At 53.1% G+C, this 10,678-nt stretch overlaps 1 protein-coding gene and 1 long non-coding RNA gene across 2 annotated transcripts; one reads left to right on the top strand and one right to left on the bottom strand.

Annotated features, from left to right (window-relative positions):
- The first annotated feature begins 291 nt into the window (after positions 1–291).
- On the top strand, positions 292–7,371 carry PDZK1IP1 (PDZK1 interacting protein 1). The gene is made up of 4 exons (XM_027893770.1): positions 292–463; positions 4,120–4,228; positions 6,125–6,223; positions 6,781–7,371. Exons 1-4 carry the CDS (start codon positions 391–393, stop codon positions 6,851–6,853), a joined length of 354 nt encoding a protein of 117 aa, XP_027749571.1. The 5' UTR covers positions 292–390; the 3' UTR covers positions 6,854–7,371.
- A 1,729-nt stretch (positions 7,372–9,100) lies between these two features.
- LOC114061756 lies at positions 9,101–9,677 on the bottom strand. The gene is made up of 3 exons (XR_003572202.1): positions 9,595–9,677; positions 9,370–9,487; positions 9,101–9,223 (listed from the first exon to the last, which is right to left on the bottom strand). It is a non-coding gene; the product is annotated as an uncharacterized LOC114061756 (long non-coding RNA).
- Positions 9,678–10,678: the final 1,001 nt, after the last annotated feature.

The raw sequence follows: 10,678 nt of genomic DNA, 5'->3' as shown, positions 1-10,678 counted from the left end.
GTGGGGACGGGGACTTGGGGGACATCACGCTCCCCAAGCACTGCGGCTTCACTGGGGAAGAATTTTACCCACCTGGATGTCTCTTTTTCCTCCCGGGTCGATGCAAATGTTTTGTGCCCGAGTTCCTTTCCACGCCCTGCCTAAGGGGACTGTCAGGTTCAAGTCACCGTGCCCCAAATTCCCCGCCAGCTTCCGCGGGACAAAGCAAGAGGCACCTCCTTCCGCCCCTTCCCGCAGCAGGATTTGAATAGGCAGGTGAGAGCATCGGCCTCCCTCGTTAATGCGTTTGATAATTGACCAAGCGCTCATTCCTGTGGGAGGGCGGTGTGCCCAAGTGCAGCGTCCGGCTGCTCCTCCGCACCCCGGGAGCCCCCGGCCCTGCCTGCCACCATGCCTGCCCGCTGCCTCCTCCTCCTCCTCCTGGGTCTGCTCCTGGAGCTGGAGCCTGCCTTCTGCCAAGAAGGTAAGTGCAGGCAGCTGCCTGATACCCCGGGGAAACTGAGGCAGGGGGGAGGCAGGAAGGAGCACCGAGCCCCAGGAGAGTGGGAATTGCTCGGCGGAGGACGAGAGACAACTGTGGGAGAGCCTCTTGGGAAGAGAAAACACATCCCAGCTCCTGCCTAAGCTTTAGCTCCGGCTGCACATCGCGGGTGTCCCGGGGGTTGGAAGGTCTTGCCGGATCTGGGGCATGGAGGCTTTCTACCTGTTTTGCCGAAGGCTGAAGCTGCCACCTGAGGTTTATCTTACCTGCTTACGTGGAGATGAAGCAGCTCTGATTTACCTCTCGCAGGACTGTGCACCGAGATGAGTAATCTGTTTTCTTACAGCTTTTTTTTTTTTTTTTTTCCCCCTCTTCTTTTTTCTCACTCACGTCCTTGGGCAAGTGCTGTGCTGGGTCACTCCCTGAGCTCGCAGATTCTCCTGTTAATCTGTAATTTTGATCACTGCTGAGGAGAGAGAGCAAATATTTTCCTCTGCAAATTGCCCTCCTGTTCCCTTCCAAAAAACTTAACAGGGAAACTTACTATGGCTAGGGCATTATTTTTAGGAAATTCATTGAAGGGCTTGTCTAATGCTAGAAGTAATGAAGAGTAATTAAAACTCATCTGGTGTTGCCAAAGTCCTGGAAAATTCCTCAGAGAACGGAAAAGACAGGGGCCAGCTGATGCTTTCCAAGCACTTGGGAAAGATGTATCAAAAATCTGGGTCTTCAAATCAGCTGTTGAGCATGGAAATGGACTTAAAACAAGTGCTCAGGCTTATTTTGGCATTGGCACTTCCCTTGGTCTGGTTTGGACACGCCTGCCAGGGCTGCAGATTCCACAGTGCTTAGTTTGGCTTACAGGATCTTGTTGGTGAGGGAAAACCCCATCATTGACACAGGGTGAAACCATGAGAGGAGGTGGCAGAGCCTGAGGGACAGGCTGTCCCAGGAGGGGCATCCCTCCTAAAGCATTCTTCCAGGAACACAGTCCTGTTTCCGCGGGTGAGACTCACTCTTTGGCCATCCCTCCTGGTGTGCTTGATGGGGCTCCAGCCAGGCAATGCCCCCCCCCCCAGGGCTGGGATCCCCACAGTCACACCTGGAGTAGATCCCATCAAGCTCTTGCCTCTATCAGGCTCCCATTCCTCCTTTCTTATGCCCATGCAAGTTCCCCATGTGGGATTTCAGCCCTATGTGGAGGTATTTTCTGTCTCCCAACCACCCTCCTCTCCCCTTGCAGCCAGGCCCTATATGGTCTCTCAAAGTCAGAACCCCTTGATTTTGGTTTGATGTTTTTCCTGTTGGCTTTGGATGCTCTGAAATCTGGTGGAAACCGCTGTCTGAGCGAGGTTTCGCTTGTAAAAAACATCCAGTACCTCCTGAGCACGGCCGCTCCAAGGAAATTTCCTACCACTTATCTTCTCCCCTCCTTTGCTGGAAGATCACGAGATCCAAATTTGGCACTTACAGTCATCACTGACTTCATTCCCCGGTTGACCTTGAACTCCCTTAACCCCAGCAGAAACCTCACGGAGGGCTGGACGTGACCACCCCCTCCTGGGCTTAGGCTGGAAAACCTGACTCCAGCAGGAAAAATAAACTACAACTAATAAATAAATGTGGCCAACAGCCAAGGGCAGAGCGAGGGAGGAGGCACAGAGAGACAAAGCTCAGCCAGGAGGCAATGGGTGTGTTTGGGGCTGCACTCCCAGAGCTGGTGGGTAGCAGGGGCAGGAGCATCCTTGCCCTCCAGGCAGGGTAGGAGGGGGCCAAACCCTGCTCTTCCCCACTGCCACCACCCTGGTGCCACTTTCCCACCCCCTTTAGCACCACCAGCAGCCTGCTGACACAATGGTATTTCAGTCCAAACACGCTGATACAAGAGGGAATTTCCGTCTGAATTCCTCCTGCTTCAGTTTTGGCCCTGGGACCTTGCAGTAAACAGGACAAGTGTCTCTGTGAGGAGAGGGGGCTGAGAGATGCTGTTTGGGGCTGCGCTCAGAGCCCCTCGCCCAGGAGTGCCAGTGCTTTCCAGACTGGCACTGCTGGTGAGTCAAGTGGCCAGGCTGATTTCACTTCCAAGAGGCAAAAAGAACCTTGTTTTGCGTTGTTGGTTTGGTTTTTCTGGTTTGATGGTGTTTTTTTTTTTTTTTAGTAAAAGTTTCTTGCAGTAAGCATTCAAGGACCTGGAGGCCTTACCAAAGGACAGCCCTCTTCCCGAAAATCAGAGGAAGGAGAGGAGAGCTGTTAGAGGCAGAGCCAGTCTGAAGCTGGTTACAGATGAGGAGTTTGCACATGTGGAGCCCACAGCCCGTTTCTGTTGCTGCTAGTAAAGATCATTTTCTGTTTATAGCAGAGATTTATCTCCTCTGAGATAGATGAAGTGTTCAGCTAATGTAAAGTTCCTGAGTGAGATTGAAGAACCAGTTGCTCGTCCTGGGGCAGCTCAGCCTGGCAGGTGTCAGTGGCCAGGTCTGGGTCTGAGTGTTCTGGGGCTGATGCTGGAGCTGGCAGGTGTAGCATCCTCCACCTACCCCATGTGCCCATGCAGAGAGACCCCTCTTGTGTGCAAGGGTTTGTGGCATTTTGATCAGCAGACGAGGAAAAACCATGCCTGAATAAATAGTAATTAAATCCTGAAGGGATGTGGCTGCATGGACAAGGTGTCCTTTGGTGCTGACATGACAGCACTTGAAGGATGGCTTTGACTAAAGGATGGCTTTGACTATACCTGAATGCTCCAAAAGCCAGTGGGAGGCAAGGAGCAGCCATCCCAGCAAGGACTGGGAAAAAGTTTCCTCTTCTGACGACTCTGGCCTTGCATTCTTCCCACATCCAGGAATGCATCTCACAGCCCTCTTGCTCATGGCTGCATCCCTGTATAGGTCTGGATAGAGGAGAATGAACCTGTGAGTCCATCCCATCTGTGGGGGACAAGGGGATATCCTAGTTAACTCCCAGCTCCCCCTCTCCCCACCCTCATGCTGCTTGGCCCCCCACCAGCCCTGCCTGGCCTCTGCACTGAGGTTGTTGCTCTGAATGCATCAGCCTTCAACTTCCTGTCATAAATCAAGTTTGCTGCTCTGGAACCTTTTGAATGGGGCGTTTTACTGAAATCCACAGTGACAACTCTTTGCTGTGAGAGTGATAACCAAATTTTACAGTCCCTGTTACGAGGTCCTTATTTTACCGGTCAGTATTTGGAAAATAGCCCTGGAATTATGTCTGTGGCATCTAGGGAAGGAGAACAAACAGTTTGCTGAAACTCCTCTGCCTTTTTCCCCTTGGCAAACATTCTCCTTCCCTCCCTTCTTCCATGTCCCCCAGCCCTTTTTTCCCCCATCAGAGAGTCACCAGCTCCCCACAGCGCATCTATATGTGTATGTATTCGTATAAGGGGCCCCAAAGCTGTAGGGCACCACACTCCACATGCAAACGCCAATGAAACCACTGTCATTCGTGCTTTATTTTATTGCTATCACCCAGGTAAGCTTGCCTGAATTGACAGCAGCATGTTCTGCTTGGCTTTGTAGGATCAAGCTCTTGGCTGGATGCTGCTGAAGCTGAATGGGAGAAACTCAGCAGATAAATTCTGAGGGTGAATTCCTAACTTGTGTCCTCTTCTTTTCCTGTAGCCCGAGGCAGCCTCCAGCCGTGGTCACAGGGTGTCATCGCAGTGGTTGTGTTTCTAGTGCTGGTGGCCATCATTTTCGTGGTCAACAGGTTCTGGTGTAAGAAGAAAGTGTAAGTGTGGGAGGTTGCCGGGGCTGGACTTAACTGCCTGGGCACGTGTTGCTTCCAGCAGCCTCCATCCCTGTGCCAGGGCTGGGAACACTGTGATCGCTCTACTGGGAGAGCAAAGACTCCCTGTCCTCATCTCTCCGTCCTCTTCTCCCTGTCCTGGTCTCTGCTCCCTGTTACTTATTGCCAGGTGGGAGCTTGCACCGTACAAATGCTGCCACGACAAAGTGCTGTACTGGGAATGAGAAGGCAGCAGCGCTGTGGCTGGTTTGCAGGGGCACATGTTCAGGGGACTGTCCTGAGCCTGTTTTTTTTATGGATTTGTGGGTGCAGTTCCCATGTGCCTTATATCCATGGGACAATAAGCTCAAAGCAGCTCATTTGCAAAGCACAGAGAGCCAAGCTGTCAGAATGCACTGAGAGGAGCTGGGAGAAGAGGGAGGCAGCCAAGTCATGGCAGAGCTCTCAACCTGGAACCCATGGGACAGACAAATGAGGTGGCCTTACTCATCAGAAGAAGGCTCTGTGGGATGAGTTACCTCTTGTCCACTGCCCACCAGGCAAAGCCACGGGCTGCTGCTCCTGCTCAACCAAGCAACTGGCAAAGTTGCAGTAACCTGATCTTGGATCTGAGCCCAAAGTCAACAGGGGATGAAGCCTGTTTCCAGGTTCCTCTGCATTAGCATGGTCACTTTGGGCTCTGCACTCAAAGGTGCTGTATTCTTCTTGTACCTGTGCATTCCTGCAGCCTCTCCAGGTCGAGGAGGTGGAGAGCTGGAGTGTGCCCTGATGCCCAGCAGGTCGGCTTCATCCCCAGATATATTCAAGGGGGGTCCCTTTGGGATGCACTCAGGGCCAGTGCATAATGCAATGTGTATTTAAATGCTCTGGTTTGCCAAGACTACAGGTCTTTGTTTCCCGAAGAGGAACCTCTGTCCTCAAACTGAAGGAACCCCCAGCTCATGGAGTGGGATGAAGGGATGGTGTTTCCCACTGCTGCCCTTGCCTGGCTGCCTCTTCCCAGCCCAGAGGCAGAGGATGCTGAGAAGGGCTTGAGGGGGGAAGGAGCCCTGTTTTAATTAATCTGGCCTCTCTTCAGCAGAGCGGGCAGCGAGGCTCGGCTGCCTGGCGCTCTGCCAGCTCCGCGCTGTCGCTGTGACAGCAGCTATCAGCTCAAGCTGCTGCTTGTTTATGCCAGTCTGTTCCTTGGAGAAGCCTCTGAAATTGCCCTGGAGGAGGCAGGGATGTGCATGCAGGGCAGACCTGCACCCACCCTCCGTATATAAACTCCTCTGGCACTGTTTGGGCTATGGGCTCACTCCAGAGCTGAGCTTTTAGACTCTGGCTGAGGTCAAACACCCCATCCCTGCCCAATGGTTCCTTCTGCAAGTGATCCAGACTCACATCCGAGAGAAAGCAGCTCTGCTTTGCTCACATGGACGTGCACACGTACAGCCCTCCTGTGCCAGGGCTGCAGCACCAGCAGAGCCTTGGCTGTTCTCTCTGTGTCAGTTGGGATCCACAGGGGATTATTTTGCAACAGATTACATAGAAGTAGACTGGAAAAACCTGTTAGCAGGAGAAAACAATCCCACATATTGACAATGAGTCTCGCTGACTGCCAGCCCGGTGCTTGGAGTCCCAGCTCCAGAGGCAGGGGCCGGCACTTGGCGTCTGGGTGCAGCCTCTGCAAACCTGCAGTGAAGGTGTTTGTCCTTGTCCCTGTCCTTGTCCTGCTGGGAAGGGGGCTGAGTTGCATGTCCAAGGCCAGGATCATACCCTTAGTTGTCTCTGTAGTGTCAGATCAGTCCCTTCCTCTCTGCCATCCCCACTGGGAGGCTGCTCCCCAGCACGGCTCCTTCATTGTCCTGTCTCAGCTTCTCCCTTTTCTCCCTCCAGGGAAAATGCTGAGACGGTGGTGACTGTAGAGGACAAGCAGGATCCTGTCATATCCAATGGCCATGAAGGGAGATACCTATCAGCTGCAGCTGACTTCAGGTGAGGGACTTTCTGAGACCTCCTCCCCACAGCTCCCAGGCTCTGTTCTGTCCCCCTGGGGACAGCTCAGACATGCAGAGCCATGGTGTCTCCTACTCAGGGCCTTACATGTCCCATGCCACCTGGGTTTGGGGACATGTATCATCTAGGGGGTTAAGCAGAAGGCAGGGAAAGGGAGCATCCCAGTATCCCCTCCTCCCTTGTCTCTCCCTGTCCCCACAGCTGAGCCCCATGATCCATCCATCACCTTGTAACCTGCTACACCACATTTTTCTTATGCTGCATCACACCTTTGTCCTACAGAGGAAGCCACCAAAAGTGGCCACAAGTCAACGTGTAGATGTTGACTGTCAAAACAGACCTCGCCAAAAATTAGAGCGATTTCCACCCTGCTCTTGGCTTCCTTCCTGGCAGGGTGACCCCTCCTGTCCTCCCCACCTCACCCCTCACTCAATGCACAGCTGGCACCAGCGAGGTCAGGATTCCCAGCGGTGGCTTCGAGGGGGCTGGTCTTGCTGGGGGTAAGCTCAGCACTGTGCTTCTCCCTCCTCATGCAGGTCCAAAGAGAACCAGCATGCCTACGAGAACACGGTGGAGCCCGAGGAGAAGGTGATCACCACTGCCATGTAGCAGGCACCCAACCAGCCACCCTCCTTCCTCCTCTCAATTTGCTTCACACGATAGCGATGGGCATTTTCACAGAGACCCCCTGCACTGGCACCCCCCTGTGTGTGTGGTGGGTCCCTGATGTCCCCACGGCACCACCATCTCCTAATCTTTCCTTCTCACACCTGTGGGACACACTCTTCTGCCTCGGGGGCTGGTGTCCGTGTGGGCATCGGTCCCCAGGAGAGGTCTGGAGGGGCCACCTCTCCTGCCTGGTGGTCACCCCACCTGCCTGGCGAGGTTGATGTCCCAAGTCCCAGAAGGGTGTTGATGTGCTTAATACACAGAGGGGCTCCTGCTGGGTGCCTGGGACCTCCCTGCACCCCCAGCTGCCTTCGGGGGAGTTGCTGATGGAAAACCTGCTCCTTTCTCCCCAGCTCACCCTCCTTTTTACAACCAACACCATGCATTTTAGTGTCAGAACAAACCTTCTCCCCTGTACATATCTCCCCTGTGAGCAATAAAGAGAATTGTTGCCCCTATGACAGCAGAGTCGTTTTGCTAATCAGCCAAAGGACTTTCTGGCATCTCACAGCTCTCCCAGCCTCCAGGCAGCTGGGAAAATGAAGGACATCAGGGAATGTTTAGCATTTGGACAGCCCTAGGGTTGCCAAAGGGTGGCTGAGCATCAATTCACCATTTGCTGGGTGGGGAAATTGAGGCACGGCCCCAATCCAGCACTTCCCAGTGCTGCTTAATGGGTGAAAGGCAGCACTCCCTGAATCCCACCCACCACAAGATGCAGACCTACAGCCAGCTGGGGGCCATTCCCAGGGCTGGAGGCTGTGAATGGCAATCCCTTATCCTTACTGCCAGGAAGTGGCTGCTCTGGGCAGTGCTGGCCATCCCGGGGCAGCTGGCCATAGTGCAACCTGCTCCTGCCAGGCTGTTCATTAACCAGGGTCCATATTCTGCTGTGGTGGGGACAGTGCCAGGGCCACCATGGGAGCAATGAGCGCTTCTAAGATGTGGCATTTGCAGCTTGAAATGAGAGACCTCTAATGCCTCGGCCATCCCTGGAACGTGAGTTACTCCAGTGGCATTCAGGGTCCTCTTCTTGACAATTCAGGAAAGGATGAAGGGAATCTGAAATCAAGGGCAGCCCAGCTGGAGCAGGACAGGGAGGGATGGGATGGGATGGGATGGGATGGGATGGGATGGGATGGGATGGGATGGGATGGGATGGGATGGGATGGGATGGGATGGGATGGGATGGGATGTTTATAAGAGGGGCATTTTTGGCAGCCCCAGGTTTGGAGGGGAGCAGGGCAGTTTTAGGGCTCTGCTGTGCACTTCCTGCTGGTGAAGCTGCCAATGTCCAAGCACGTGGTGACACAAAAATTAAGGCAGGAGCCTTCCAGTAACAGACCCACCTTGAAAGGCCTTTCCCCTAGAGACTCAGGTAGGTGAGTGTTTCGAAAATGCCCTCAAAGACTTGGTATTGAGAAATCACAGCTCCAGTTGAGAAATTACAGGGGAGCAGAAGAAAACAGGCAGAAGGGTTAGAGGGGTCAGGCCCTCAGATTTGGAGGCATGATGGCTGCACCCTCAGCATCATGTCAGAACTGTTCCCTTCTACCACCTTCCCCTGGAGAGCTGGAGGCTGAGCCAGCCCCAGGCTGGGTCCTGGACGTCCCCACCCATGCCCCTGTGGATGCTGCTCCCCTGACTTTTCTCTTGTGGGTGCCAAGTGTCACGTGTTTTTGGAAAAAACAAGCTTCCCAGAGTTCAGTGGTAGTGCTGTGCTCAGCAGGGTTTAAGGATTAGTCACTACGTGTTCCTGTGCCATCAGCACTTGGGCTGGGGGGGGTGTGGTGAGAGGAGGGGAACCCATTAATTTTTTACCTCTCAGTTGCAAAAGGAGTTAGCAATGACATCCTTATAATGAGTAACAGCGGGAGTTTTTTCCATGCCCTGTGCACACCCTCAGTATGTGATGGGTGCTTGAGCTGCTCACCCTGCAGTGCCTGCATGTGGGTTTGGAGTGGAGGTGTGCTCAGGACTCAGTGGGTCTCAGTGTCCCTTTCCTCATGGATCCCTGCTGTGGCTGTAGGTCCGAGCAAGGAGAAGGGTGGGGTTTGCTGCTGGACACTTTGGGCTAGCCCAGGAGACTCAGTGCTTGGTCTTATCACAGCCAGATTTCACTTTCCAGGGGAAAACATTTTCAGCAAGAGCCAGGGATGCCTTCTCAGTGGTATACCTCACCTCTGCACTGTCCATGGTGCTGTCCTGCCTCAGTTTCCCTTGTCCACGAAGCACAAGCCAAGGCTGGCTGAGTGAAGCTGCCTCCCCTTGAGCTGTGCAGCCGCCTCACAGATGCCTCTCGGTGTGATCCTAAAAAGAACAAAAGGCAGCGAGCATAAATGAAATTTATTGTTGGAAAATCTTAATTAGATTTTAAGCCCCAAAGGGAGAAAAGTGAGGTATTATCTGACACAGCTAATGAGTGTTAAGGGTCCATTGTTATATTTCTTGTTTACCTTTCTGTACTGGCTGATACAGCCCGGATCCTCGCCTGTACTGCCGTAATTAGGATATCTCATCTCTTGCTGATAGGGTCGGGATGCTCTTTAAAGCACAATGCTGTCTCATCCCTCCCTGGAAGGATGAGCGTGATTGGGATGACAACTTCTGGCATGCCAGTGCTCGTGCCTTCCACGCCGACCCTGGGAGCTGGGGAATGTCCTCCAGAGTTGGGGCGGTACCTGATAGCCCCCAGGTGATGGACACCTCCCACAGCCTCTGTGGCATCTCTGAAGGGGCCTGAGACAACTTGCCTGGGGCCAAATCCTCCCCAGCACCTCTCCATGCAGCACGAGGGAGTGACCATGTCCTTCACAGTGAAGGGGAAGGACACCATGGGTGCTCCATCCTACCCCTCGCTCCATAATGCGGTTATCTCTGAAGCCTGGGCTTCAGGAAGACATTCAGGTTTGGGTTTTCCTGCAGACAAGACCATCTCCTTTTGGGCAGAAGACATTCAGGGTGGGTTTTTTTCCTTACCACCTTGTTACAAAGATGTATCACAGCTTTTCTTTGTCACCTAGGAGGGTGCAGCTCATCTCTTGGACCCGCAGATAATGGGGCATCTTGTTGAAATCCACCATTACTCTGGTGCTTTCCTGATCTCTCCTGAGGCTCCTTAGCTGTGAGGGTTTAAGATTCTGTTTCTGTTCCAGCTGTAACCACAACCCTGGAGCAGTTTGGGCAGGTGGACAACTGCCATATAAATTATTGAAAGGTAGTTTAATTAAAGACTTGTTTTATTTAGATAAACCACTGCTGGAAGAGGCACCAGCTCCAGCCCTGGACCCAAACAGTGTAGCCTGGGGTTTATGTCTTGGCACTGGGCACCTTGGCACCCAAGAGATGTGATTCGGACCTCCAGAAACAGAAAGGGAGCCCGTCCCACCATCGTGGTCCTTCGGGTGGGGAAGAAGCTCAGCCACCCAGGTGGGAGCTGGTAGCGCAGCAGGGAGGGGTGGCTGTGTGTGGGCAAGGAGGCTGCAAAGTTTTTGGTCTCGATTCAAGCCACTGAAAACCAGAAGTAAAATACCATCCATTGTTGGTTTGTACACCCGTAGTAGCCAAACAAATATCCCCGGAGCCTGTCCTTATCACTTTATTACACCTGCTAGAGTGAATAGATTAAAGAGGATGGGGGAGGGGGGAGAAAGCTGAAGAATCCAGCAGAAAAACTGGGTTTTGGGATTGTTAATTATTCTCTGGGGTCTCTAATCTTTAACTGGCAAACAGCATCACTAACTGTCTTAAAGCCCCTCCTGGAAC

Source organism: Empidonax traillii, unplaced genomic scaffold (assembly GCF_003031625.1).
Source record: "Empidonax traillii isolate 1590-97213 ecotype Southwest subspecies unplaced genomic scaffold, ASM303162v1 scaffold15:size5535645, whole genome shotgun sequence".
Taxonomy (NCBI): Eukaryota; Metazoa; Chordata; class Aves; order Passeriformes; family Tyrannidae; genus Empidonax; species Empidonax traillii.
The sequence above is the reverse complement of the archived record's forward strand: the minus strand, read 5'-3'. Positions and strand labels throughout refer to the sequence as shown.

What these genes read in the sequence shown, in the direction of transcription:
- PDZK1IP1 (XM_027893770.1), top strand. Translation starts at nt 391, where the DNA reads ATGCCTGCCCGCTGCCTCCTCCTCCTCCTCCTGGGTCTGCTCCTGGAG. An exon ending in GCCTGCCTTCTGCCAAGAAG is followed by an intron (nt 464 to 4,119) that starts GTAAGTGCAGGC and finishes CTTTTCCTGTAG; the next exon opens with CCCGAGGCAGCCTCCAGCCG. An exon ending in TTCTGGTGTAAGAAGAAAGT is followed by an intron (nt 4,229 to 6,124) that starts GTAAGTGTGGGA and finishes TTCTCCCTCCAG; the next exon opens with GGAAAATGCTGAGACGGTGG.